This window comes from Alternaria rosae (genome assembly GCF_020736505.1).
Source record: "Alternaria rosae strain MPI-PUGE-AT-0040 chromosome Unknown BKA58scaffold_4, whole genome shotgun sequence".
Classification (NCBI taxonomy): Eukaryota; Fungi; Ascomycota; class Dothideomycetes; order Pleosporales; family Pleosporaceae; genus Alternaria; species Alternaria rosae.
The window spans coordinates 2723010-2748071 of NW_025763573.1; the positions used below are offsets into that span (position 1 = coordinate 2723010).

Here is a 25062-nt window from a genome sequence, read left to right on the forward strand (position 1 = left end):
ACAGCCAGTGGCCCTGGATAAAGGCATCTGAAACATAGCATCGCTGCTTTGAAGGCGGAACAGAACAAGGGAAAAAAGACTAAAAAGGCGAAGAATCGATTGATGGATACTTCTGAATAAGTGCTGTTAGGACAGCGCCAGAGATATCTATGGATACTCTGTAGTCGGGAAGGTACCTCGATCTTAGGGCTAGGGCTTCTAGGAGAGTTTCTAATTCGTCTTGGAGCAGGCCGCTGTCAATAACTCAAACATTACAATCATGCACTGTTGTCAAGATTTGACCTCAGTAATCGCCAATTGCCTCTCGAGGTATGCGCAAGACCTTCCATGGATCCCTCAGATACATAGGTCCTCGAAAGCACCGAGTGGAGTGCAGACGCAGAGCCCGATTCAGGCGGGTATGACGAGCAGCTGCAAGAAGTTTGATTTCGTGAAGAATAGTGAGATATGCGATACTATTACGAGGTGGAATGGGATTAGTTTGGCGGACCTTGTGAAGTGGAATACGGGCGTTGGGTCGGATTGTCGGTCGATGTGGGCGGAGGCGTATGTTTGTGTTGGGGTGTAGGTACTATTGTATTGTTCTAAAATATGCCTTGGGGTCCAGGTAAGCTCACCACCCGACATACGGCCTGTTCACACGATCATAGTCCTCTGGCATCGTAGTCGTGACGGAAAACTTATCAGCTCCCCATCTCTCCTCCAACTTTTTCGTAGCCCACCTCCACAACGGATTGCATAAGCGATGCCTATACTCTTGGTTGCCGCCAAATGCATGTTCGCAGCCCTGATTCGTTGCAAATCGGAACTGCATACTGTGGAGCTTGGGCATTTCGATGATGCGATCAAGACCATACTTCGCGACAAATGTCTGCAAGTCTTGCACAAGACTCACCTTCTCTTCCTCAAGGCTGCGACCTTCGGGAAGATCGTAGTGCAAGCCATTTTCCCAATAGCACTCTTGCTCGTTGGTGTAATCGAACCTCTCCATGCGCACGCCATCTTCAATGCTGGGAAAACTGAAGATGATTTCGACGAACTCGAGCTGGGTGAATTTGGAAATCAGTTCCAGGTGCGTGGGAGTGCCTTGCTCGGTCCAGTTGTATATTGAGATATCCTTGACGCGCTTGGATGCTGCATCTTCAGGAAGATAAGAATACAGGTCCAGGAGCTGCTTCGACTCTTGAGTGTTCCATGAAAACAGGTTCTGAGCAAGGAAAATTGGCGTGGCTTCGTTGAACAGTTGGCGATTGGCTTGACACGAGGCTGGAAGGTCGTGGAAGAGCGCGATTTTGCTTGATGTCGTGATCGCAACTCGATTTTTAACAAAGGGCTCCGAATCGTCGAAAGTGTAAGTGTATATTTGATCGCGCAGTTCGCGAGGAAGGCGCAGAAGTGGAGACGGTGGAGAGACTGAAACGGACATCTTGCATGGATCGAGATATTGAGAGGGCTGAAGAATGGTATTGATGGAAGAGGGCGGGACACTGGGGTTATATGGTGCCGAGGGCGGAAGAATTCATGGGTAATACTGTTGCAAGGGCCCGCTGTAGGGTCGACATTGGATCCTGCACGTGAACACGGCTTGTTCTGACCAATTAGTCTTTAGTGTAATGTCCAGCAATAGAGCATACATGTGTAGCCGTACATGTATTCCACGGGAGATCCTAATTGCAACACTAAGATAATTGGCATCTCGTCTGTCGTACCAAGAACGTTAGTGCTTTCATTATGGGGGACACGAGAGAAAGGCGCATTTTCCTCTTTGAGACAAATTCACACTCACTTTTACTACGTACCGTTGAGCATCAGAGCAGTGCGCGGATCGGCTCAGGCTGCAGCGTCCGTGCTCTGTGCCTGTTCTGTCGCTGAGTTCACTCTCGAACCAATACCTTGACCACGACTGTCCTGCTTACACTAACCACTCCGTCGCTGTTGCGTACCTTGGCTACTCACATCTAATAATAAGGAGCGGGAAGCCTATCGCTTGTACTACCGAATCTCGTCAGCAGTAGCGATCAAGATGGCGACCCTAGACTCGTCTAACCCAGCTGCACTAACCTCTAAGATACCAAAGTGAATTGGCGCCTTTGTCATCTCGATACACTGGCGTCTAACGTCTTTGGTGTCTCCGGCGAGACAATCGCAGTCCAAGTCGGCCTTCAAATCGTCTACGTACACAAGGAGCTCATCAGTAGCAGCTCCGAGTTCTTCAAGAACGCTGCTAAACCGGAGTCAACGCTAGCTTCCAGGTAAGTTCTGGCTATACGAAGCGCATTCATATGAGCCATTCAATGACTTCGTACGCCTTCCTCCGCAGGTTCATCGACCTGTCCGACGAAGAGCCTCATCTTTTTGAGAAACACACTCAGTGGCTATACACTAGAGTCTTTGACAGAAGATTGCTAGGAAAGAAAGGATTCAAGTACCTGGCCCAGATGTATGTCTTGGGAGAGAAATTGATCGACCACACATTCCAGGACATGATCGTCGAGGCCATAATTCTCCGCCATGTCACCGCGCGACTGGATCAGGAGCGGCCGCGCGAAAAGGTACCTGGTCTGGAAGTTATTAGGATCATCTACGAAGGTACTACGGGGAATGCACGTGTGAGGCGTCTTCTTGTGGATATATGGGCTTTCAACATGGACTCCTCTTGGGTAACGGAGACTGAACTTCGAGCGCCAGCCAACAAGCCTTTCCTCGACGACCTTTTACCGGTATTGCTAGACAGGCGAGGACTACCAGATGCTTCTCAAGCTAGGCCATGGATTTCCCAACGAAGTTCGTATTACAGCATAACTGTCAAACTCGAGAGCGATGTAGTGGGAGATAGGGGCGGCGATGCGATCTCTGAGCCTTCCATCAAGGATGAGTCTTCAGCTGAGGATGAGCCTCAGATCAGGGAAAAGCCTTCTATGATAGATGAGCCCCTCATCAAGGAAGAGCTTTCCAGCGAGGCAGAATCTTCCAGGGAGGATGTATCTTCTAGCGAGGATGAGCCTTCCACCAAGACTGAACCTTCCGTCAAGGAAAAGGTTGACGTGCTTGAGGCATTCTGGGGTATGTAGGAGATCATGTTCCCAGACTTGTATCCAATACTCGCTACAAGCGATGAAGTACTATAGAAGTATACACAGTCCTCTGGTCTATGAGAAAGCCAACAAAATATAGGGTGAATACCTTCAGGGTAAATTTCGATGCCAAGGTGCGGATTCAAACGGTAGTGAAGGTGTAATCTTCTCCTCTCACTCGCGCAGTATCTGGTCTTCTTACGTCACAGTCGCGCTTTGTTATTGATAGAATCCAGGTCTTCAGTTCCAACTGTGCGCCGTCCCTGGGTATTGAATCACCAGCCACTTTCTATTCCTCTACCGCTCACTCCTACTGAACGACATGGCCACCCCTGCCGCGAAACCGTTCCTATTGGTAGATGACTCCAAGCGCTATGGCAAGCTTGAGTAAGTGCAGCTCTTGAACGGAAATCCGAACAAGTCTGCAGCCTACATTGAGTAAGAAACCTACAAAGTAGGCGACGTCGTATCCATTCTAGTCAGCGACAAGCTTTTCCATATCCACGTCGCTGTCCTCACTAGGAACTCCAAGTTTTTCGAGAACGCCATGAAATCAGAGTGGCGCACCGATTCCACTAAGCCCATTGATATGAGCACTACAGACCCGCAAACCTTCGAGTATTATTGCCAGTGGCTGTATACAAGGCAAATTGTGCGGCTGTACAACGTCTCCCCATCAAACCAGCTAGCGCATCTCTATATCCTCGAAGAACATATCATGGACACAGTCTTCCAAGATGTTATTGTCGACACGTTCATCCGACGATACAAGGAATTTCTTCTTGTGCCAGATAAGTTGGCCATCAAGATTCTGTATGCGGGAACTGCTATCAATTCACCCGTTCGTCGTCTCATGGTAGACATATGGGCTTTTAGCACGGCTCCAGATCACAAGTTCAATGGCATGACCAACCAGACGTGCATCGAATTCGTCAACGATCTGATTCCGGCGTTACTCGAGAGGCGACCGCTAGTCAAGAACGCCGCTAAAGTGGGACGGAACGTAGACTAGCAGGAAAGATATACCTTCACACCTACTAGCTACCATAACTCATTTCTCAATACAGCCGAAGCAACGATATCATACAGTGGAAAACGCCAGACTGTTCTACCCATGTGACTGATCACTGCGCATGCTCCTAAACTCCAAGTCATATAAGTAAGCAATAGCAATAGTCTAGAAGCCAAAACCACCGGGGAAACCACCCGGAAACCCGCCGCCGCCGCCCTGCTGGAACTTGAAGCTACCGCCACCACCAGGGAAGCCACCACCTCCACCTTGTCTAAACATGAACTGTTGGCCGCCGAAGGGTGAACCTTGGAAGGGATTGCCTTGTTGCTGCTCGTTGCTATTGGGGTCGTCACCGCGGTCGAAACGTTCCTTGAGTTCGGGGTCGGAGAGGACTTCGTAGGCTTCGTTGACTTGGGACATCTTCTTCTGCGCATCCTCGGGTGTCATGTTGTTGGTTGAGGCCTTGTCGGGATGGTACATCTTGGTGAGCTTGCGGTATGCCTTCTTGATCTCGCGCTCATCTGCGTCGCGTGTTACGCCGAGCACCTTGTAGTAGTCCTTTGTCTTCGACCGCTTGAGCAGTGTCTGCGCTTTGTGGTGTAACTCGTCGAGCTTCTGGTTCTGGTGGTGCTCCTTCGCGTGCTCTAGGGTTCGAACGCAGTCTTCGAATTCGTCGGCGTCAAGTTGGCCTTGAGCCTTGTGAAGGAGGGCATGTAACGAGTCCGGGTTGAGTTGTAGGGCTTCGGTACAATACGGTGTGCCTTTCTTTAGGTTGTTCATTTCGACGTAGGCTTCGCAGGTCATCTCTACAAGGGTCTGGTAGAGACCTTGAGGTGAGTTGGCGTAGATGTAGCCTTGTTCGGTGTAGTCCTTGAAGTCTTGCTTGACCTCTTTCAATAGACCCGGGTCCTCTTCGCCGCGGTCGATGAGGAGTTTCGAGGCGGTGGCGAACTGGCGCTTCTCGAAGAACTTGCGCACCTTTTGGATGTCCTTGTCGAGGTTCTTTTCTCTTCTTCGCAGCTTCATGCAGACCTTCGAGTCTGGGTCTGACTGAAGACATTGTGCGATGTGCTTGAGTCCCTTGTCGGTTTCGCCCAGGGAGTAGAAGGCCATGGCGGAGCTCTGGAGATGTGGTTCGATATCGCCCTTGTTGATCTGGAGGAGATGCTGCAGGTCGCTGATGCCCTCAGCAACCTCGCCCTTCTCGAAGCGACACCTCGCTCTTGTCTTGCGGATGTCGTATGCTCCTCCCGCGACTAAGATGGCAGTTCCAGAGTGCGAGATACATGCGTCCCAGTCGCCCTTCTCTGCCGCCTCCTGTGCCATGATGGCAGCGCCCTGCGCCTCTTCCAGCTGCGCGATCGCATCGGTCTTACCGGCAGCCTCGTAGTCTTTGCGCGCTGCCGCCCAGTCGGCCTTCCTGGCTCTGATCTTGCCCCTCTGCACTAATGCGCCCTCGAAGCCAGGCTTCAATTCCAGCACCTTGTCGAAGTCATGCTGTGCTTGCACCGATTTGCCGATTTGCAGGTAAGCGGCGCCGCGCCTGAAGTAGGTGAGGTAGTTGCGCGGGTCGCGGGTGATGGCGGCGTCGAAGTAGAGAAGGGCGTCTTGGGTGTTGCCGGTAGCGAGTTGGACACTGGCGTCCTTGATGAGCTGCGACACGGGAGTATCCGCGGGTATGTCCGAGGCGGAGAGTGCGCTGGCGAGTGGGAGGAGCCCGAGGGCAATAGAGGATAGTCGGAGTATCATGGCGGAATGCGGTTGAAAGTGTTATGAATGAGCGACAGTAGGTTGAATGAGGTACACGTAGGGATATGGTCCGCGCAGAGAAGCAACGGCAGGTGCGACGGTCAGTTCATGGAAAGAGCGGGTTGTGTCTTTATTTGGTCCTTCACTATCGAACAATTGCAACTTGTCCTCAGCGACCAGCCGCATGATAGCCGGGACGCACTGACCCCCGCGACCCCCAGAACGCTAATGCGGGCAGGCATGGATTACGACATGCCCAGGTGCATGCCCGTGAACGCCGCCGCTACGCCATCAGGACTAGACAGGCGCATACCTCATAGCTCCTCTTCACATCCGCCTTGCGCACCTTTTCCTATTCCTCTCATTCACTCCCCTCATACCCGTCCACACGCCTGCCACCAGTAATGTCTCCCATTCGGCTGCGTATCGACGGACGCATATTCCGGGATCCTCAGAACCGCGAAGTCACGCTGCACGGTATCAACTGTGCAGCCGACGCCAAGTTCCCTGCGAAGCCAGATCAGCCTTCCCACATTCCAGACAACTTCTTCGACGGCGACAATGTCTCCTTCGTCAACCGACCCTTTTCGCTAGAAGATTCCGCGACACACTTCTCGCGATTACGTAGTTGGGGTTACAACACCATCCGCTATGTCTTCACGTGGGAAGCCATAGAGCACTCGGGACCGGGCAAGTACGACGAGGAGTGGATAGACCACACCATCGCTCTATTACGAAAGGCAAAGGAATATGGATTCTACATCTTCATGGATCCTCACCAGGATGTCGTAGGTAGCACCTCAATAGATTCAGTTACTCGCTCTCTAACATATCGCATAGTGGTCAAGATTCTCTGGAGGTTCTGGCGCGCCCATGTGGACTCTGTATGCTTGCGGGCTTGACCCCGAGAACTTCGCCGTCACCGAAGCCGCCCTCGTGCACAACACATACCCCGACCCTGCCACCTTCCCTAAGATGATCTGGACCACCAACTACACACGATTAGTATGTCAGGTTATGTGGACACTGTTTTTTGGTGGTAGGGACTTTGCGCCCAAGGCCATCATAGACGGAAAGAACATCCAGGACTACCTGCAAGATCACTACATCGGGGCATGCGAGCATCTTGCGAAGCGGATACACCAAGCAGGCGACTTGTGGCACGACCCGATAATTGGGTGGGAAAGTATGAACGAGCCCAACAGAGGTCTCATCAGCTACCAAGATATTACCCAAATCCCGAGCGAACAAAAGCTACAGAAAGGCACCTCACCGACGGCTTGGCAGGCGATACTTACCGGATCGGGTAGAGCTTGCGAGATCTCGACTTGGGAATTTGGCGGATTGGGACCATACAAGAGTGGTTCAGCGTTAGTGGATCCCGAAGGCACTATGGCATGGCTATCAAAAGATTACGACGACTCCAAATACGGCTGGAAACGCGACCCAGGGTGGAAATTGGGCGAATGCTTGTGGGCGCAACACGGTGTCTGGGACCCGGCGACTGACACGGTCTTGAAGAAGGACTACTTCGGAATCGATCCCAAGAATGGGGCAAAGATTGACTACGAGTACTTCACAAACCACTACTGGCTTCCGCACTACCGGGCGTACAGCAAGATGGTCAAGTCCATATTCCCGGACTCTTTGATGTTCTTCCAGCCGCCAGTGTTGGAAATACCGCCAAAGGTCAGGGGCACAGAAGATGATGACCCAAACATGATCTTCTCGCCGCATTACTACGATGGTATCACACTGATTACCAAGAAGTGGTATGTTCCAGAATACTGATTCTTATCTTATGTCGTCTAACATCACATAGGAACCGCGTATGGAACGTTGACGTATTTGGTGTACTGCGAGGAAAGTATTTGACGCCAGCTTTTGCCATAAAGATTGGCGAGAATGCTATTAGAAACTGCTTCTCCCACCAGCTCAAAGCAATCCGAGACGAGGGTACGGAGTATACTGGTGTCCACCCCTGTATCTTCACTGAGATCGGAATCCCATACGACATGGACGATAAGTATGCATACAAGACAGGTAACTACAGCAGCCAGATCGCCGCTTTGGATGCCAATCACTTTGCGCTTGAAGACAGTAAAGCCAATGGCTTCGCCCTATGGACCTATGTCGCAAATGTATGTTCACATCCTGTCTAACACTGAATCCAGGCTGACAAGGACCAGAATTGCCACTATTGGGGCGATCTCTGGAACGGAGAGGACCTCTCCATCTACTCAGTAGACGACAAAGCGGTCCCTGCAGGCCCCTTTTCGCCGGCCGACTCTCGTGCGTCGCTAGACAAGAATTCGCCCACGTTCTCAAGAGCACAGTCGACCGATACCCTTAGCATCAACCCTTCAAATCTGCAGAGGACCATCACCACAGAACGAATGAGCTCAAAGAAAGATGACGATGACGTTCGGGGTCTGCGTGCAGCAGAGGCCTTCATCCGCCCCACCCCCGTCGCCGTCCACGGAGACATTTCGTCGTACGGGTTCGATCTCAAGAATTGCACATTCAAGCTTGCTCTTTCTGCGCCAAGCTCGACATCAGAAGATTTCCCTACGGTTTGCTACCTGCCTGAGTTTCACTTTCCGTCAGGACAAACCAATGTCGAGGTCAGCGGTGGCAAGTGGACTATCACATCCGAGGAGACCGATGGCGCGCTGCAGCAGACGCTGCGGTGGTGGCACGCGGAAGGTGACCAGGTCATGACTGTCAAAGGCGTCATGCGAAAGCCGGGAAGCGCGTTAGGCACGGAAGAAGATGAAGGGTATCTCCAGCAGTGCCAAAAGCAGACTTGCGCTGTCATGTAATGTCGCAAAGTTGACGATGTCGGAGTTTGGTGTGGTGGGGGATTTGACCAATCGATGCACGGTGATGCAATATCATGCGACGCTCAGGTCACGCAGTCAGCAGTTCTTGTGCGTATGATTCATTTGGGCAAACATGAGCGTTGGGCGACTCTATGTACTCGTCAAGGTGTTCAGGTAGCATTTACGATGAACTTATGATTTTGAATATACCTAGCGATATATGTTATGGACTAGTTCGGAAGCGACGAGCCTAGTTCTGGCGGCAAAGCAGCTGACATCGCGTCGACGTGACGTGCCTTTGGGACTGCAGCCTGCAAAACGCGTCTGTGGAACGTGCGACATGAATATAGGCCTCGATCGCCTTGCTGGACCCTTGAAACGAAGTGTACCACGTCCCGGCCTGTGAGTCAATGAATCTGGGCTTACACGCTACACCGCCATCTTCTTTGGTTGTTGCAGACACCGGGCGCCAAAGCTTCCTAACCCACGATCCTTGCCCTCTACGTCTTCCGCTTTCAGCAACTTCCGCCCGGATCTTCGAAACCCAGAACACCACGCACACGACATTGCTACGATATCCCCGTGCAGTTCTCGCCAGACTCATCTGACCTCACGTCTTACATACCGAGGCTAGAGACGCCCTCTGCACGATGAACGTTGGGGCAGACCAGGCCCCGCAAACGAATGGCGGCGGTGGAGCGCAACACCGACAGTCCAACGGCAGCGGAGACTCAGACCTCTCGCAAATATTAGAAGCGCTGCAGGCCATATACGCAACCTCGTCAACTAATGATACCCGCCGACAGGCAACCGAATACCTCGAGCAAGCGAAACGGCACCCGGAAGCGCCTTCACATGGTCACACGCTCGCACTCGACCGCTCGCAACCCGCGCCTCTCCGCTACTATGGCCTCACTATGCTGGAGCACTCGATAAAATACAGCTGGGAAGACTTCACAGAGGACCAAGGGACGGCATTACGAGGTTATGCGATCGAACTCGCCCAAAACGTGTCGGAAGACGATGCGGCATTCCTCAGGAACAAGGTCGCGCAGCTATGGACGGAAATCGCGAAGCGCAGTTGGGGCGCCGAGTGGCTGGATATGGACGAACTGTTGGTTTCGCTTTGGACAAGTTCTCTGCACCACCAGGCTGTCGTGTTATACGTCCTGGAAACGCTTTCTGAGGAAGTCTTCAATCGCGAAGACCCTACAGCAGGCCTTCGAGGTAGCGACCTGGGTCGCGCCTGTGTCGAGATCTTCACACCGCTTGCCGTCATACAAGACCAGCTCCCTACACGCGAGAAGAGTCTGGATGTACGGTGTGGAGATGAAGGATGGCTGAAGAGACTATGCGACAACTTGGGCTGGTGCTTGGGGCAGGACTACCAGAACCAGGAAGCTGTCAAGGCAAGCGCGATCAAGTCTATGCATGCTCTCAAGGCGGCCATGCCGTGGATTATGCCCAAGGCTATCGCTGCAACACAAGTCATCGAGGCCGTCTGCAAGGCGCTGGCTACCCCAGCCGTAGAGATGCAGATAGTACGTCGACTCTACACGCCCACCCATATGGACAGCTGCTAACACGGACAGGCCGCTATCGAGACCCTCCAGGCGATCTATAACCGAACCCACCTGCACGACGACGAGTTTGTAGAGCTTGTATGCCCCATGTTCACACCTGGCAGCGTTTCACTCCTGCGAGAAGTATACAGCTGGACGCTCACGGATATGGATGTGAATGACATAGATGATCAGAAATACATGCTCTGCAAGAGACTCTCAGAAGTAAGGCTCTCGTTTACTCTTCGGATTTGTAATACCTTGCTAATGATGACAGTTGGCCAACAGCCTCGGGCTATTCATCGAGCAAAAGCCCCAATCGATACCCGATGGCAGCGACCTAACCGGCATATTCGGTTTCCTGTACGACATCATGCGCAACCCGAGTCTCGTCGTGTCCATACCTGTTCTTCATTGTTGGACCAAGCTATTACGATCGAGCATCGTGCGAGACTCTGACGTCGTCAACTCCATGGTTGGCGGATTACTCGAGACGTGTTGCGCCCGACTTATCCGATACGAATCGTTACCTGAAGACACTGAAGACGTCACGTTGCAGTTCCTCAACGAAGACATTGATACAGTACCGGAACGTCATGCTTTTCTAGGCAACTATCGGCGTTTCTGCGCAGACGTGATCGAAGTCCTGGTTCGCAAGACACCAGTAGAGGCAATGGCGCATATCCTTGCTCAGGCGACGAACATGCTCCAGAACCTGTACCATGATCAGCCTGCTTTCCAGCGCCAAAACTTCACCAAAAACTCTCCGCAAGTCCTCCAGGTCGATGCGCAGGTCACTGTCATCGAAGCTGCACTTAAGGGGTACATGAAGTGGCAGCAAGGGCAAGGCGAAAACGCGCAAGATGATGAGCGGACGCGAAACACCTTGGAAGACTCGCTCGAACAGTGGGGCAGACAAATTCTGCAAGCGCATTTTGAAGATCCCGAAGTTGCGAGGAAGATAATATCTCTGATGGCAACTCTCTCAACAAAAGCCCTTGGCGACCGCCCAGGATTCGCTCTTACCTTCTTGGAGTATATGCTTACAGTACGGCTAGCCGATGATACGAACTATCCACAGTACTCTGATGCTGTGAAGGACCTCGAGCGCATATGCAGTCTTGAGATGCAGAAACTAGCGATGAAATTCGCTGACGACTTTATGAACGTCTATGAGCAACTAGAGGCCAAGGTCAATGAGATGATTAATGACCCTACGACTGACGAACGCCAACGTATGGCGTACTCCGCTTTCCTTTTCATCATCATACATAGATGTACAACATTAGATCGCGCCACGCAAGAGGAGCGCATGCGACAGATGCTCAACCGTGTCAAGGATGCTTGGCGCAACGATGAGTTCACCCAGGCTATCTCTTCATTCCAGTCCTTCTGTGGCGTATTGGGCATGGGTCAATTGCCAGAGTTTCTATCTGCGAACAACTTCCGCGGCGTTCAGGACTGGTCTGATCAACAATTGCCTAGTGACGGCCAGGCGTTGCAGGCCTCAATTCTTGACCGCTCACAACAACTCCCACTACGACTTACTAAGACGTTACTGGCAGCATCGACGGAAAAGCTCCGCGACGGCACTGCTGCGTACGAGACTGCTGCGCTACTCTGGGCAGAGGCCATACCAGTGCTGCTCCCAAACCTTCTACAGCTCGTGAGCCATGCACAAGCATTCAACGATATCGACGCCAACTGGTCACACTTGCCGGTAGAACTACAGCAGGTTATTCGAAGAGTACTGACTGATCGGTTCTGGCAAGCGGGCATATCGACCGAGAGCCGAGACGACTTCTTTGCAAGAGTTAGTGGCTCCAAGTCGACGTTTGAGGGTTTTGCATCGACGGTACGAGGCACTGTAAGGCAGATCAGAGAGAGCTCGTACTACATCCTCTACTCGTTAACACGATTTCGAGACTTCTTCTATGGCATAGAAGACCTGCCAGGCCCACTGAGTCAAGCCCTGTTTGGCCACGCAGGCGCTCTGACTGCGCATCATCTATCTGTCCTACTAACCGTATCCACCCATCTCATTGAAGGTTGCCCAGCGCGTCTACGGCCACATTTCCTGCCACCCATGATACAGGGGCTATTCAGAGAGCTGGATCGAAAAATCTCCGGAGAATGGAACGAGGTTGCCCGACAAGTGGCGGAGTCGGGACACAACGACAACTTGACAGACGAGATGAAGACTGAGAGCATATTAAGACAGCTCACATATGCTGCGGTTTCGCTTGTCGCTGTCCTGCTCGATTCGAGACAAGGTAAGTCGCCTTGCATTTATCCTGCTTCCTGGTGTTTCTTTCGCGACTGCTATCTGCATGCGGATATCGGTTTTAGTACCAAGTCTCCTGATCATGTTTATGACTAAAAGCTGACCTGGTTACAGAATTTGCCCGTCACGATGAGCACAGTCGAAAAGAAGCCGACGCACCGCCCATGTGCGATTTCATTCTCACAACGCCTGCCGTCCTCGAGCCTATTCTTCTCTTCTGCAACTCAACAATACGTTATCGCGATACTAGGTCCGTCGTCACCATGGTCCGCGTATTGCGCACCCTGCTCCCACGGTTCAAGGAGAAGTCGCCCATTCGGGACTACTTCTGCAACGACATCCTCAAATCGGCCATTACGTCCCTCCATGAGCCATACTTTGTGGACTGCCAAAAAGAGCTCGCCTCACTCATCGCTGGTATCATCCATCTAGATGAGGATATACCGCGCTCAATCATCTTGTCTCTACCCGGTATGGGTGACCAGTATCGCGTCGATCGCCGTCTTGCAAAGCTCCGTGGAGCGAACAGGTCGGACGAACGTATGCAGCGCAGCATCGTACTGGATCTCATGAGCAGCATCAAGGGTGTTAGTATCCACGAGCAAGGCAAAATCCAAAGGCCGACGAAGACCAAGACCAGGACTGTCATGATGGAGCAGTATATGAATGTGGACCAACAGCCGACCATAGTCCGAGGTACCAGCCCTGGATTGGCGGGAGTGGCTGATATGTTCGGAGAGTCGTGAGCTTTGTGGGAGGCTGGCATGTAAGATTCTTGTTGACGAAGGGACTCACGGTGGAACCAAAGGGCATCAGGGACGGCAGTACAGTCAAGGGGCAGATGGATTACCGAAGTATTCTGGGACTTAAGGCCGAGCAAGGGACAAATGATATGCATAGCATTCTAAAGTTGGTGTTGGCCTTTTCTAGACGATGGCTTCGCGGAAGCATCACGTGCTTGGCAGCAGTCTTCGCCACAGTCTTACCCTTTACATCCCGTAACAGAAGCATGTATCGAGAAACGCCTCACATTCTAGCCGCATTGTGCTGACGCACGCTGATCCGTTCATTGCATCTCGCAACCACTGAACGTACCCCGCATTGCCGATTACCTGACCCCGCCGCTGTACTACGGCGTGCTTGCCGTCCCTACCTATCTACCCAAAGCAGAAGCAACCCGCGAGTCAGCACCTGCCTGTTCGTCTTTTCGTTCCTGCGTGACAACTAGTTCTCACTTTGCCACCCTTGCGTTTCAGGAACTCCTACACAAGATGAGCGGAATACCCGTCGTCGACTTCGGCGCGTTCCTGCACGGTGAAGCGGAAGGCCGGGAGAAAATCGCCAAGGAGATCGACAATGCTTTTCGCAGTGTGGGCTTTGTCTATCTGAAAAATCATGGTGTGAGGAAGGAGCTGGTAGAGGAGTGTTTTATTTGGTCGAGGAAGTTCTTCGATCTACCGCTTGAGACCAAGATGCTGGCTCCGCATCCGCCGGGTGGCAGTCATCATCGTGGATACTCCGCTCCGGGCGTGGAGAAGGTTAGTCAGGGCGTTTATGATATTAACGAACTGAACAAGCTGAGGGAGGTTAGTTGGATGCATCTTCACTTTCCATGGTCTAAGCTCACGAGAAGCAGACGCCTGATTACAAAGAGTCGTTCGAGTCTGGCAACGTGAAAGATGAGACTCAGCCAAACATCTGGCTTCCAGAAGATAAGCTTCCAGGGTTTCGTGGATTCATGGAAAAATACTTCGTCGAGTGCGCCAGTCTAATTCACAGCATCCTCGACGCTCTCTCCCTCACCCTGAACGTCCCAACACCAGGTCTCTCTCCTACCCACTCGCAGTCGCTCTTCCAACTCCGGCTTCTGCACTATCCTTCTATCAACGCCGAACAGCTACGCAACAATGAGCGTAGCAGGATCAACGCGCATTCCGACTTTGGCACGCTCACTTTGCTGTTCCAGGATAACGTTGGGGGACTTGAAGTACAGGAACCTGCTAACCCAGGTACTTTCCGTGCTGCGGAGCCCATCGAAGACACCGTGTTGGTCAATATCGGAGATCTCATGGCAAGATGGAGTAACGATCGCTGGACAAGTAGTGTGCATCGTGTTGGGCTACCCCTGGCTCTTCAAAAGGTCACTGAAGATGGCAAGCAGAACGACAGGGAGATATTAGTACCAGATCGCTACTCAATCCCCGTATTCGCGACACCAAATATGGATACAGTTATTGATGCAATGCCGAGTTGTTGGGATGAAGAGAAGCCGAAGAAGTACGAGCCTGTAACCGCATGGGGGTACGTGCAGATGCGGATGGCTGCGTTGTATGAGTCGTGAAGGACGTTGGATGATCGCTTCCTTTTGTGGGAGATATGCGTCTTGGTAAACCCTTCTCCAAAGCGACCTGTCGCATGGTGACACGCCGCATGCGGGCCCTTTCACGCGAATGTCATACAGAATCAGGCAGCAGAGCCGAGTTTCTCACATCTACAATGTTTACGGTTCTGACTAGGCGGCACAGTACGACTACGTACCTATCATCAGCAGTCTGCTGTGCTTCAGATTCAAAGGTGAAAGGTAACCCCGCAACTCGCACGTGATAACGCGCCTTGCCCAATCCCTTAGCGCCATCCCCACTTTCCCAGTCAGCCAACTCGCAGCGACTTGTATCTTCTTGCCTCACATTGCCTACTCTTTCCCCTTACTTTGCGCGACTTTGGAGCCTATCGCCCCCACGTCTTGTGGGCCAGCCTTTCGAGGCACAACCGTCGTTCAAGATGGACATCTTTATTCCGAAAGTAAGCATACAGCACTACCTGAGCTAGTGACCGCAGGGCGCGAATAGGGAGGCAGTCACTAACCAGATGCCGTAACATTAGGTTCCCAAAGACGCCAATCACGTCCTCCTACACTTCACGCTCCAGGAAGCTCTCCACAGCGTTGACGTGTTTGCATTCGACGTTCGAAAGTTCTCCGGTCAATATAATGATTTCGCCATTCTCACTATACCGAGTATTAGCAGTGGAAATCGCTTTCTGGAGATACGCGGTAGTCAGGGCCGACGCCAGGCGCTGCAACCTCTTTATTTCGGAAAGCAGCCACTCGACTTTCGCCAGAGTAACAAGCGACGGGAAGATCCGCTCCAACTCAAGTCACTTAAAGAGAAGCAAGAGACAGAAGAGGCCAAAAGATTCAAAGGTCCGGCGCCTATCGCGAAACTCCAGCGTCCGGGAGGGTCGACGCTGTCTTTTCGTACCCTGATGACAGGCGTTTGGGATTACGATCACCTGGGCAACCTCGTCTTTGACCAGAAGCTCAAGGATAGAAGGCAAGGTTACATCACATTCGGCAAAAATGCTTTAGTGGTAAGTGTATCTTTCTATATCGAATATGTCGCTATCGGAACGGTCGCTCATCCACACAGATATATCTCCGGGCAGAAACTGCCGAAGCTTTCAACTGGCATTGCAGAATTGACATTGATTATGCCACTGTAGAGCACATCATTCCGTCTCGCGGCAATGGCCAACACGGAACGATAACATTCACCCTCAAGTCTCCACCGAAATTTTACGACATTCAGTCAACCAATGATCTACACTTGTATGCTGGTGAGCAAGCACCGAACGACATCTCTGTCGCATTGTCGAGACTCGGCATTAAGCCGCCCAAATCAGTGCTTCGGCTACAGAGACTATGCAAGTTGAGTAAATCGCACGACATGAACTCCGCTTTGTGTATGGTCTACAAGATCGCCTTCCCCGACACCCGAAGCGTTGATCTCGCTTGGACCTTTGTTAAACCCTTCTTCGCGGAACCCAACACAAAATGGTGGAAGACCATGGAGCCCGCCATTTTGACGGGCAGCATTGAACACGAGTATGCAGTCGTCAACAACATGCTTAGCGACTATGGACCATCCTTCCCGCAGGCCTTCACGTTCAATATCCGTTACCAACTAACGGCGCTCATGCTAGAGGGTACAATTGCTCCGTGGAAGATGAAGGAATTGATACCAGTAGTACAAAAGGCTGCTGAGAAGTACGGTGCAGAACTCACCGCAAACGCAGTTCGTCTCCTTGGGAAGCGGATACCAACGCCTACACCGGGGGTTAAGGCAACAGATCCTACTTCAAACGCAATCAGTCGCCGGGGAAAGCGATTACCGACGCCTGCACCAGCTGTTGAAGCGAAAAGCTTTATGATCCAAACCATCAAGCGCATTCTTGATGAAAGTATCGAATGCTGTCAACGTCTTGAAGAGCTTTCTCGGACCTGGGACGCCAAACAGAAGAAGCAAAATCATCTCGCCTTAACATACAAGGCTACAGTCACACCTACCGGTATGTAGATTTCCAGTACTGCGAATTGCACAACTAAAGTCACGTTTTAGGTATCTTGCTGCGCGGCCCTGACTGGGTCGTCTCCAATCGGATATTGAGGAAGTACAACACCCATACCGAGTTCTTCATGCGCGTGTTCTTCGCAGATGAGGACGAGCTACCGGTATTCCATGACCCACGGGCATCCCAAGAGAGAGTCTACGAACGCTTTGGAGGCGTACTTCGAACCGGTATAACGGTCGCCGGGCATACATTTCAATTTCTCGGCTTTTCACATGCATCACTCCGTACTCATGAAGCTTGGTTCATGGCTCCTTTCAAGAAAGATGGCATTGTCGTCTGTGCAAGAGATGTGTGAGTATGTAGGAATTGTGTGTGGGACATGTACTGACTTCATACGAGCATTCGCGATTTGGGTGACTTTTCCCACATTCGTTGCGCCGCAAAATGCGCGGCAAGGATAGGGCAGGCGTTCTCCGGTAGGGTTCAATCCGGTACAAAATTTATGTGAGATGTACGCTGACGCTGTACATCGACATCTAGATACAACATTCTCGGTGCCAATCTCGAAAACCGCTTATGTAAACGAAATGAAGGACGACGTCACGAGAAACAACCGCACATTCAGTGACGGCTGCGGAACCTTGTCATTGAACCTCTTCCAAGATGTTTGGAACGCTTTCCAGCCGGACCGTAGAGCACTGAGGCCGACGGTGCTTCAAGTCCGGTTCAGAGGTGCGAAGGGCGTACTATCACTCGATACGACGTTGCAAGGTGAGCAATTGCACGCCCGAAAGAGTATGACTAAGTACGTCGCCAAAGAAGAGTGGAGGGATTTGGAAATCTGTGGAGCTGCCTACAAGCCTCTCAGAGTATATCTGAACCACCAGTTCATCAAGATCCTTGAGGATTTACGTATACCTGCGGAAAACTTCAAGGCGGTCCAGGATGAAGCTGTCGCAGAACTGAAACTCATGACGGAGCATCCTCTGAATGCAGCCAGCCTTCTCGGTAAGTTCCGATTTTCTAGCGTATGATGTACGGCCTGAACGGAGGTTTGGGTCGTACCCAGCGGCATCGCCATAAAGCGCTTCCCGAACGTATGGTCATATGTGCTAACAAGTCTGCTAGAATACTCTCACTCGGGTGATCTCGCGAGAGTCCCTTCACTGTTTCGGCGAATGAATGAGATGGGTTTATCTTTCCACGCGGACAACTTCCTTACCGACATTGTGGAAGTGGCAGCTATGTCAAGCCTGAGAGATATAAAATACCGCGCACGTATTCCAATCGAGAAAGGCTGCCTCCTTTATGGCATCATGGACGAATGGAATGTTCTGAAAGAGGGCGAGGTCTATATTCCGCTACAAGATTACGATACGAACGACAAACTGAAGAGAACGATACTCGTTGGCGAGCGAATAGTCATCACGAGAGCCCCCGCGCTACACCCAGGTGATGTTCAGGTCGTCAAAGCAGTCGATGTTCCAGAAGGTTCAGCCCTCAGGGCACTGCACAATTGCGTCGTATTCTCACAGCAAGGTCCGCGGGATCTACCTTCGAAGCTTAGTGGCGGTGATCTTGATGGAGACCTATTTCACATCATCCACGACACTCGACTAATTCCGAGCATCGTTTATCCACCCGCCGACTATCCAACAACGCCTGCAAAGGACTTGGGGCAGCCAGTAACTGCCGACGACATTGTTGACTTCTTTATCGAATACATGAATATGGATCGATTGGGACAGATTTCGAATAAACATAAGATTCGCGCTGATAAGGCTCCTGCTGGCACTGTCGATCGAGAGTGCCTGCTTCTCGCCAAGCTCGCGTCCGATGCTGTCGACTTTGGCAAATCTGGGATTCCTGCCAACATGACTGAGATACCGCGAGCGTCTGATCATATCCGCCCTGATTTCATGGCCCCAGGATCGAACCTTTTTGTCAATGAATTGGGCGCAGCTGAGCTCGAGGAGCTTGAGGGCGACGAGCTCGACGAGGTGAGTGTGCTGAATGCCGAGAAACCAAGGAGTTCATACTACACAAGCACAAAGATCCTAGGAGTTCTATATCGGCGTATCGACGAGAAGACATTCTTCGACAAGATGAAAAACGCCTACAGAACGTCTCACCATCGCCGGGGTGATGAAACGTTGGTACAGAAGCTCAAGCGATATGTGATCCGAGAGACCCGTGGAGTCCAATGGGAACATCATTGGGATTTCGCGGAACAACTCCGCGAAGCATATGAAGAGAACATGTTCGAAATCATGGACACACACCGTCCGTCTCGAGGCCAACGTCTTACCGAGCTTGAGGTGTTCAGCGGTAACATTCTTGGCAAGAAAGATCGTGCACCATCCCGCTACGTCCGCGAGGCCAATCTCGAGGTTCAGGAACGCTTCAATCGCGATGTCAGCGACATGATCAAGAACATAGTAATGGGCAATGGAGATTGGGATGGCGATGCGGATTCGGAGGCGTTGCCGCGCTCCATTGCGTGCTTCATGGTCGCGCTGGAAACGGATGGTTGGGAGAACTATCGCACGCTGCGAAGCTGGAAGTACGTCGCTGCTGCGGTGTGCTTGGAACAGTTGTGGAAGTACAACAACGGCTACTTGCGCCGACTTTGAGTAGTGGCATAGTGCTACGTTTTGTAGCGGCCCTCCATCGGAGAGGTGCCTGGTTATTACGACTTCATGATAATACCGCGCAGGATATGCGCTGAATATATGGTATCTCCAATAGTTTGAGCCCAGTGAGATATGCGACGTGATGCATATCTCTTTGGAGAGACATCCGACACTTTGAGGGGGCACCGCGACAGCCCTTGCGCGCAAACTGTGCCCAAAAGCCTAAGCGAATCAGCGGTTTCGTAGGCACAGAAGCGGTTAAAGGGGCAATCTTTGCCTCTCGCGTTAGAAAAAATCGGACCAAATATTTAACGGCTCAAACATGCTTTTTTCGACTGCTGAACTTTGTGTGTCGTTGTCGCGTCTCATTCCAGCATGCTGCGCAGTCGCGTGTGTGTTCTCGAGGTTTCCCACATCAGCCAACTAAAATCCCAGCCACAGAACCCACTCAGTCGTGCCAGTCCCATCCACGACCCTGCGTCCCCTGACTGGCTGACTGATATCCGGTAAGCCCGGGTGCCATCACCACATGGTCCACGAGCCTACCCCGCATCTAATGGTCGGTGTTGGCCGCGTAACACTTGCTACCCAGACAAAGCCCCTCAAAGCCATGCATTGAGGAAATATAGATGCATAATTTGAGCTTCCTTCCATCAAACACTCATCCATCTGCTTACGTCATGTGACGGCAACAGCAACATCTTCGATGGTCTAGTGGTCATGATTTCCGGTATGAATGAGCGTCGCCAGAATCTCATGAACCAATCAAACTAACGGTGACGCAGCTTGTCAAATGTTCACGAGGTGTTTACAAGCGCGGGAGACCGGGGTGTATGTGCTATCTCTTCAGGAGTGTCTTGAACTTGATCTAATCGTGCAAACAGTCGATTCCCCGTCGGAGAGCTTATTAGCCACGCGCCTTTTTTTTTGGACAGTGGATGGAATGATAGGGGATGGGGGGTGCGTGGCTTGGGTAACTTTTTGGGTAAAGGTGCGGGGTTGGGCGATAGGGTGGATGATCCCGATATCGTTAGATTATGATAATGCTACTACGCTTTTTGCATTGGAGGTATGGCTACAGCCTTGTCTGTGACTTGTAAACTCGTGATCTGAATGCAAGTATGGACTATTGCTTTCTGACCTGAGTGAACAGAATGTCCCTCAACTTGCTGGGAAACCTGCTCGGGCCATTTTCTTGCCTCGTTGAGCTTTCCGATTATGGTTCGCACTTGAACCCTTGTTGGCCTCCTTGCGCTGCCGTGATATCTGCGTACCTTTGTCGTCAGCAGGACCTGCGACGCCGGCACCACCACGACCACCACCTGACCCACCACGTCCACGCCCTCTACCTCTTCCTCTACCGCCGCCGCCTCTTCCACCACGACCACCCTGTCCGTCACCACTAGCTTCGTCGCCAGACCCTGCGGGACTATCACGCCATGCTGTCGATTGAAGCTCTCGCTGCTGGCCTTGAAACGTGGAAAACTTGGCCTCGAGCCGCCGCAGTGCGCGAGGGTTGCGTCCCATCATGATGGCCCAGCCCTCGATTGCTTCATCGGTCATACCAGTCTCGCTCTTAAGAGCTGTTCGAGCCTTGCCTCGCCTTATTTCTGACTCGCGTCCGAACAGTTCAGGTGTCATGGTGTAAGCGCGGAATAGAGCTTCTTCGTTCTTGTCTCCCAAGTCGGCATCTTCGCCGGGTCCATGCGCGGCAGTGTCGACAGAGGCGCCGACGTCTTCTGCATCGTACGTATCGTCCCGCTCGTCGTCATCCGAATCGAAGGCAGCCAGCGCTGCCATGATTGCTGATTTGGCGGGTGCTTTACTGCGGTCGGACAAGATCTTATCGGCGGTCGAATCCTGACCTCTGCGACCAATATGGAATCGCGATGTGTCGACTGCAAGCCTGTCAAATTCGTCGTCGTCAAAGACATTGCGGCGTTCTGGAAGGTGTTGGCTTGATCTAGGTGGTGGCATTGGCTGTGACGACGTTGCTGGTGCGGGCCTATCATACATTAGTATCTCTGACTGGAGCTATGATATTGTGAACTCGAGAGAAGGTACTTACAGTTTCTCACTACGATCAGCCTCGGAAAGGTGTGGCGGCAAAGAATCTTCCAAAAGATGTGCGGTAACCTGCTCGATGTCGTCGTTGTACTCATCCAAGCACTTGACGATGAAGCCTGCACCCAGGTCTGGAAAGAGGTCCTGGATCTGGCTAATCATACTCATCCGATGAACGTGTATCTCACCGTTGAACGCCCCGTGTCCATAGCTATCTTGATCAGCTGCTGCTTTGCCTTTGTCTACCTTTCGTCGAATCAACCTCTTCGGTCGAGCTAGACTAGATTGTCGGAATGCGCTCAATGATGCTGCAGTGTTCTTCACTCTCGTTGCTTCCGGAGTAGTAGCCTTATCTCTTATCTTTTCCAGTAAAGGTGTGTTGGTGACAAGATCAGCTACCAACGTCTTCTTGCCCGGCTCCTTCTTCTGATCTTGCTCCTCATTGGACTTTAGGCTGTACAGGTGATCAGAGAGCAACGAATAATTCGGTTTTGGGCCTTCTAGCGCGGCTGTTAGACCAAGGTATGCAGTCGTGACCAACTTCTTCTGCATTGATTGCGGTACTTGTGGGTAGGCGAACAGGAGGGAGTCCAAGAAGTCGGACCCTGTGAGCATGAATATGCTGGCATCTGACGAGGCTCTGAGAAGAGGTGCGATGCGATCAAGTGTCTTTTCGGCCTCTTCCGGTCGCTTTGATTCCAAGTTTCGTATCAGAGACGTTTTTGCTGTCTGCAATGACTTCTCGATTGCCGCACCCTTTCGCTTCCACGACCCTTGCAGGAGCGTACGGAACTGCTCGCTCTTGGGATACGCATGACAGATGTCAGATAGTGTTGACCAGCTGAGCAAGGGAGTGGGTATCTCTTCTCTGGAAAGAAATCTGTGTAATAAAAAGAAAGTCTTCTTCCGTAATGACGCAACTTTAGATGCTAGCTCGTCGTCCAGGGCCAGTTCATGATAGAAAGACAGGAGAAATTGCGTGAGAGAGCTCTCCTCTTTGGTCGCCTCCGAGAACTTTTGGTCCTCTAACCTCAGATAGAGCTCAGCTAACGAAGCCCACGAATCCAGGTACATCTGCCATTCGTCGGGCAGTATGCTCTTTCTGACTTTTGCGTCTGGGAATGGCGCGAAGTGGGGTAGCGACATTTCGGTTGGTGATGTTGTAAGACGAAATCCAGGACCGAGCTCAGAGGTGCAGTGCACTATATAAGGAAGGTGAGAAGCCTTTAAAAGGTTCAATTTCTGTTGTTTGTCTGCAGTCATGCAGTCATGATGGCTCATGGGCCCGCCTGCCGAGCGATCAAAAGGGAGCGATACCAAATATGGCACTAGCGTCCGCAATCTTGGCGCGCATCGCCCACAGATCGAAAATGCGCATCGCAAAGAACTTAACGACTTCGAACGCCGTCGCCAATTCTAACGCCACCCCCAGTCATCACATTACCGCGATCAAGGATCCAGGTCGTGACTGGAATCTAAATCAGTACCTACAACAACACCACACTCCAATCCGACAAGATGTCTTACAACAAGGGCGAGAAGGACTTCGGCGAGGGCCCCAAGATCCACAAGGCAAGTCTCCGTCTGCCCAACACCCACGAGGCTGTATACTGACTGCGCTTCCAGATCCGCATCACCCTCACCTCCCGTAACGTCAAGAGCCTCGAGAAGGTCTGCCAGGAGCTCATCGACCGTGCCAAGAACAAGGAGCTCCGCGTCAAGGGCCCCGTTCGTCTGCCCACCAAGCACCTGAAGATCACCACCCGTAAGACCCCTTGCGGTGAGGGTTCCAAGACTTGGGACACATTCGAGATGCGCATCCACAAGCGTAAGTGCATACCACTCCAGACAGTCGGCCGGACAGCAGCTAACTGCGGACTTAGGCCTCATCGACCTCCACGCTCCCACCGAGGTTGTCAAGCAGATCATCATCAACATCGAGGCCGGTGTTGAGGTTGAGGTTACCATCGCCGCATAAGGGCTTGGTCCGTACAAGGATCATAAAGGAGTGTCAACGGTCTGAACAGACGTGTGGCTATGAAACAGCTCTCGAAGCTGGATATACACGAAATGAAATGATTCAGACATGATGGCACATTGCATTGGGATGTAAATTTGATCGTGAGAGGCTACCCTGAGCTACAAATAACAGCCGTCACGATATACAGTGAACAGAACAAAGAAAGTAAGAGCCAGACAGCCAGAAGACGCTTTCATGGTCGATCAACATGTGCCGACTGACGAGGGCCCACCGACAAGAGTTGCACTCTTCTTGGATGAGAGTCTTATCATCTGCATGTTTCACATATCAAATACTTATAACATACGTACCCGCCACTCTATAACTCACACCACGATATCCCAACCTTCCTCTGTAGTTTTCAAAAATCAGTGCCAGCGGCATTGTTAATCAAGATTGCACCATCGAGAGGAATAATGCCAGGTGGTAAGTCGTCCCATCCTATCGATTCGCCCGCTTCGAATTCTGCCACTATGGAAATCAAAAAATTAGAGCTCTGCTTGGGTCATTCGAGCTCGAGTTGCACATGTCAAACTCACCTCTACTAAACCAAAACGCGATTCCGTGCCGTGGATGCCTTATACAACCTGCTAAACCTTCCTCTCTTGCTATGTCATCCAGAGCGTCTTTGAGCTTCTGACTTCTCATCTTCACACGTACTCCGTCGCCCTCAAAAGGGACGTCTGGCTTATACATAGCTAGCAAGGCGACCTGACCATCTTCCGAGGATGTAAGATAGGTGGACTTGGCTTCTACAAAAGCTGGATCACATCCTTCGAAAAACCATATGTCCCAGTCGCGCATAAGACTTTGACACGATTCATTTAGTTCAGGGTCGGTCACGGACATGTCGAACTTGGGTAGACATGTAAGAAGTGGGACACGACAAGTACAGGAATTTTAGTTGTCTATGAGTCTACGATAGTACTGCGTGAGGTAAACGCATGACTAGGTAGGCAAACATTCTTCTTGGATCCTGCAGGCCCGTGCAGTGTCACCGGTCTACGTACACTTGCCATATTCTGGACAGCAGCTTACCACTGCCAAAGGTCCCGGTGCTAGTGCTCCGAGAGACTAAACATCAGACATCGAGAATTAATCAACCAGGTGGCCAGTTTGCCAGAAGGTATTCATGCACTTCAAGGCTCAGATTGTTTCAACAATTACTCAAGAGCTCTTTCCTGTACATCTTTGAATGCGTTTTATGTGTATGATTTACAGAGGAGTGTGTCTCCAACCGCTGTCTCAAAGGCCTCAAGAGCATTACAGATCATTCCAGATCATTCACCTTGTCAGTGACATGCTCATCTCGTAACGAGACCCTAACCGCTTGCCTGTTCCAGATTCCAAGGCTCATAATTCTTATCAGCCTTATCCTAAGCCCAAATAATCGGTAGAGGGATTATCGTTTTCTCGTTGGTAACATCGGCTTTGCCACTGGTCACTATCATCGAAAAGTCAGAAATGCAAGTTCAGGACTGTAGGAGGGTGT

The 25062-nt window shown here is 51.6% G+C and overlaps 10 protein-coding genes across 10 annotated transcripts; 7 read left to right on the forward strand and 3 right to left on the reverse strand.

Moving 5' to 3' along the window:
- Positions 1 to 303: 303 nt before the first annotated feature.
- Positions 304 to 1426, reverse strand: BKA58DRAFT_468834 (uncharacterized protein; the record flags this gene model as incomplete). Its single annotated transcript, XM_046175127.1, has 2 exons — positions 304 to 571; positions 630 to 1426. The coding sequence occupies 2 exons, from the start codon at positions 1424 to 1426 to the stop codon at positions 391 to 393; spliced, it is 978 nt and encodes a 325-aa protein (XP_046026768.1). The 3' UTR covers positions 304 to 390.
- An 868-nt stretch (positions 1427 to 2294) lies between these two features.
- BKA58DRAFT_456785 (uncharacterized protein) lies at positions 2295 to 3071 on the forward strand (the record flags this gene model as incomplete). Its single annotated transcript, XM_046174609.1, has 1 exon — positions 2295 to 3071. The coding sequence occupies one exon, from the start codon at positions 2295 to 2297 to the stop codon at positions 3069 to 3071; it is 777 nt and encodes a 258-aa protein (XP_046026769.1).
- A 325-nt stretch (positions 3072 to 3396) lies between these two features.
- BKA58DRAFT_456787 (uncharacterized protein) lies at positions 3397 to 4168 on the forward strand (the record flags this gene model as incomplete). Its single annotated transcript, XM_046174610.1, has 2 exons — positions 3397 to 3461; positions 3597 to 4168. 2 exons carry the CDS (start codon positions 3397 to 3399, stop codon positions 4084 to 4086), a joined length of 555 nt encoding a protein of 184 aa, XP_046026770.1. The 3' UTR covers positions 4087 to 4168.
- Positions 3912 to 5985, reverse strand: BKA58DRAFT_383618 (DNAJ domain-containing protein). The gene has a single exon (XM_046170192.1). The coding sequence runs from the start codon at positions 5833 to 5835 to the stop codon at positions 4252 to 4254; it is 1584 nt and encodes a 527-aa protein (XP_046026771.1). The 5' UTR covers positions 5836 to 5985; the 3' UTR covers positions 3912 to 4251.
- Positions 5986 to 6111: 126 nt separating this feature from the next.
- On the forward strand, positions 6112 to 8987 carry BKA58DRAFT_359807 (glycoside hydrolase superfamily). Its single transcript, XM_046168739.1, has 4 exons — positions 6112 to 6623; positions 6676 to 7607; positions 7658 to 7976; positions 8025 to 8987. Exons 1-4 carry the CDS (start codon positions 6240 to 6242, stop codon positions 8655 to 8657), a joined length of 2268 nt encoding a protein of 755 aa, XP_046026772.1. The 5' UTR covers positions 6112 to 6239; the 3' UTR covers positions 8658 to 8987.
- Positions 8988 to 9185: 198 nt separating this feature from the next.
- Positions 9186 to 13512, forward strand: BKA58DRAFT_162111 (armadillo-type protein). The gene is made up of 4 exons (XM_046164995.1): positions 9186 to 10198; positions 10250 to 10444; positions 10497 to 12492; positions 12618 to 13512. Exons 1-4 carry the CDS (start codon positions 9308 to 9310, stop codon positions 13247 to 13249), a joined length of 3714 nt encoding a protein of 1237 aa, XP_046026773.1. The 5' UTR covers positions 9186 to 9307; the 3' UTR covers positions 13250 to 13512.
- On the forward strand, positions 13513 to 15040 carry BKA58DRAFT_162112 (uncharacterized protein). Its single transcript, XM_046164996.1, has 2 exons — positions 13513 to 14089; positions 14140 to 15040. Exons 1-2 carry the CDS (start codon positions 13775 to 13777, stop codon positions 14842 to 14844), a joined length of 1020 nt encoding a protein of 339 aa, XP_046026774.1. The 5' UTR covers positions 13513 to 13774; the 3' UTR covers positions 14845 to 15040.
- Position 15041: 1 nt separating this feature from the next.
- Positions 15042 to 19798, forward strand: BKA58DRAFT_162150 (RNA dependent RNA polymerase-domain-containing protein). The gene is made up of 7 exons (XM_046164997.1): positions 15042 to 15305; positions 15387 to 15872; positions 15932 to 16850; positions 16901 to 17204; positions 17253 to 17329; positions 17394 to 17861; positions 17982 to 19798. The coding sequence occupies exons 1-7, from the start codon at positions 15285 to 15287 to the stop codon at positions 19484 to 19486; spliced, it is 3780 nt and encodes a 1259-aa protein (XP_046026775.1). The 5' UTR covers positions 15042 to 15284; the 3' UTR covers positions 19487 to 19798.
- Positions 19799 to 20544: 746 nt separating this feature from the next.
- BKA58DRAFT_468842 (uncharacterized protein) lies at positions 20545 to 22809 on the reverse strand. Its single transcript, XM_046175128.1, has 2 exons — positions 21555 to 22809; positions 20545 to 21491 (listed from the first exon to the last, which is right to left on the reverse strand). The coding sequence occupies exons 1-2, from the start codon at positions 22694 to 22696 to the stop codon at positions 20648 to 20650; spliced, it is 1986 nt and encodes a 661-aa protein (XP_046026776.1). The 5' UTR covers positions 22697 to 22809; the 3' UTR covers positions 20545 to 20647.
- Positions 22810 to 22945: 136 nt separating this feature from the next.
- Positions 22946 to 23992, forward strand: BKA58DRAFT_383626 (40s ribosomal protein-like protein s20). Its single transcript, XM_046170193.1, has 3 exons — positions 22946 to 23122; positions 23177 to 23378; positions 23434 to 23992. Exons 1-3 carry the CDS (start codon positions 23069 to 23071, stop codon positions 23526 to 23528), a joined length of 351 nt encoding a protein of 116 aa, XP_046026777.1. The 5' UTR covers positions 22946 to 23068; the 3' UTR covers positions 23529 to 23992.
- The last annotated feature ends 1070 nt before the right edge of the window (positions 23993 to 25062 follow it).

What these genes read in the sequence shown, in the direction of transcription:
- BKA58DRAFT_359807 (XM_046168739.1), top strand. Translation starts at nt 6,240, where the DNA reads ATGTCTCCCATTCGGCTGCGTATCGACGGACGCATATTCCGGGATCCT. An exon ending in ACACTGATTACCAAGAAGTG is followed by an intron (nt 7,608 to 7,657) that starts GTATGTTCCAGA and finishes AACATCACATAG; the next exon opens with GAACCGCGTATGGAACGTTG. An exon ending in TATGGACCTATGTCGCAAAT is followed by an intron (nt 7,977 to 8,024) that starts GTATGTTCACAT and finishes GACAAGGACCAG; the next exon opens with AATTGCCACTATTGGGGCGA.
- BKA58DRAFT_383618 (XM_046170192.1), bottom strand. Translation starts at nt 5,835, where the DNA reads ATGATACTCCGACTATCCTCTATTGCCCTCGGGCTCCTCCCACTCGCC.
- BKA58DRAFT_162150 (XM_046164997.1), top strand. Translation starts at nt 15,285, where the DNA reads ATGGACATCTTTATTCCGAAA. An exon ending in TGGACATCTTTATTCCGAAA is followed by an intron (nt 15,306 to 15,386) that starts GTAAGCATACAG and finishes CCGTAACATTAG; the next exon opens with GTTCCCAAAGACGCCAATCA. An exon ending in GAATGCAGCCAGCCTTCTCG is followed by an intron (nt 17,862 to 17,981) that starts GTAAGTTCCGAT and finishes CAAGTCTGCTAG; the next exon opens with AATACTCTCACTCGGGTGAT.
- BKA58DRAFT_383626 (XM_046170193.1), top strand. Translation starts at nt 23,069, where the DNA reads ATGTCTTACAACAAGGGCGAGAAGGACTTCGGCGAGGGCCCCAAGATC. An exon ending in AGGGCCCCAAGATCCACAAG is followed by an intron (nt 23,123 to 23,176) that starts GCAAGTCTCCGT and finishes CTGCGCTTCCAG; the next exon opens with ATCCGCATCACCCTCACCTC. An exon ending in CGAGATGCGCATCCACAAGC is followed by an intron (nt 23,379 to 23,433) that starts GTAAGTGCATAC and finishes CTGCGGACTTAG; the next exon opens with GCCTCATCGACCTCCACGCT.
- BKA58DRAFT_468842 (XM_046175128.1), bottom strand. Translation starts at nt 22,696, where the DNA reads ATGTCGCTACCCCACTTCGCGCCATTCCCAGACGCAAAAGTCAGAAAG. An exon ending in GCTGATCGTAGTGAGAAACT is followed by an intron (nt 21,492 to 21,554) that starts GTAAGTACCTTC and finishes AATGTATGATAG; the next exon opens with GCCCGCACCAGCAACGTCGT.
- BKA58DRAFT_162111 (XM_046164995.1), top strand. Translation starts at nt 9,308, where the DNA reads ATGAACGTTGGGGCAGACCAGGCCCCGCAAACGAATGGCGGCGGTGGA. An exon ending in TCTGCAAGAGACTCTCAGAA is followed by an intron (nt 10,445 to 10,496) that starts GTAAGGCTCTCG and finishes TAATGATGACAG; the next exon opens with TTGGCCAACAGCCTCGGGCT. An exon ending in CCTGCTCGATTCGAGACAAG is followed by an intron (nt 12,493 to 12,617) that starts GTAAGTCGCCTT and finishes ACCTGGTTACAG; the next exon opens with AATTTGCCCGTCACGATGAG.
- BKA58DRAFT_162112 (XM_046164996.1), top strand. Translation starts at nt 13,775, where the DNA reads ATGAGCGGAATACCCGTCGTCGACTTCGGCGCGTTCCTGCACGGTGAA. An exon ending in AACTGAACAAGCTGAGGGAG is followed by an intron (nt 14,090 to 14,139) that starts GTTAGTTGGATG and finishes CACGAGAAGCAG; the next exon opens with ACGCCTGATTACAAAGAGTC.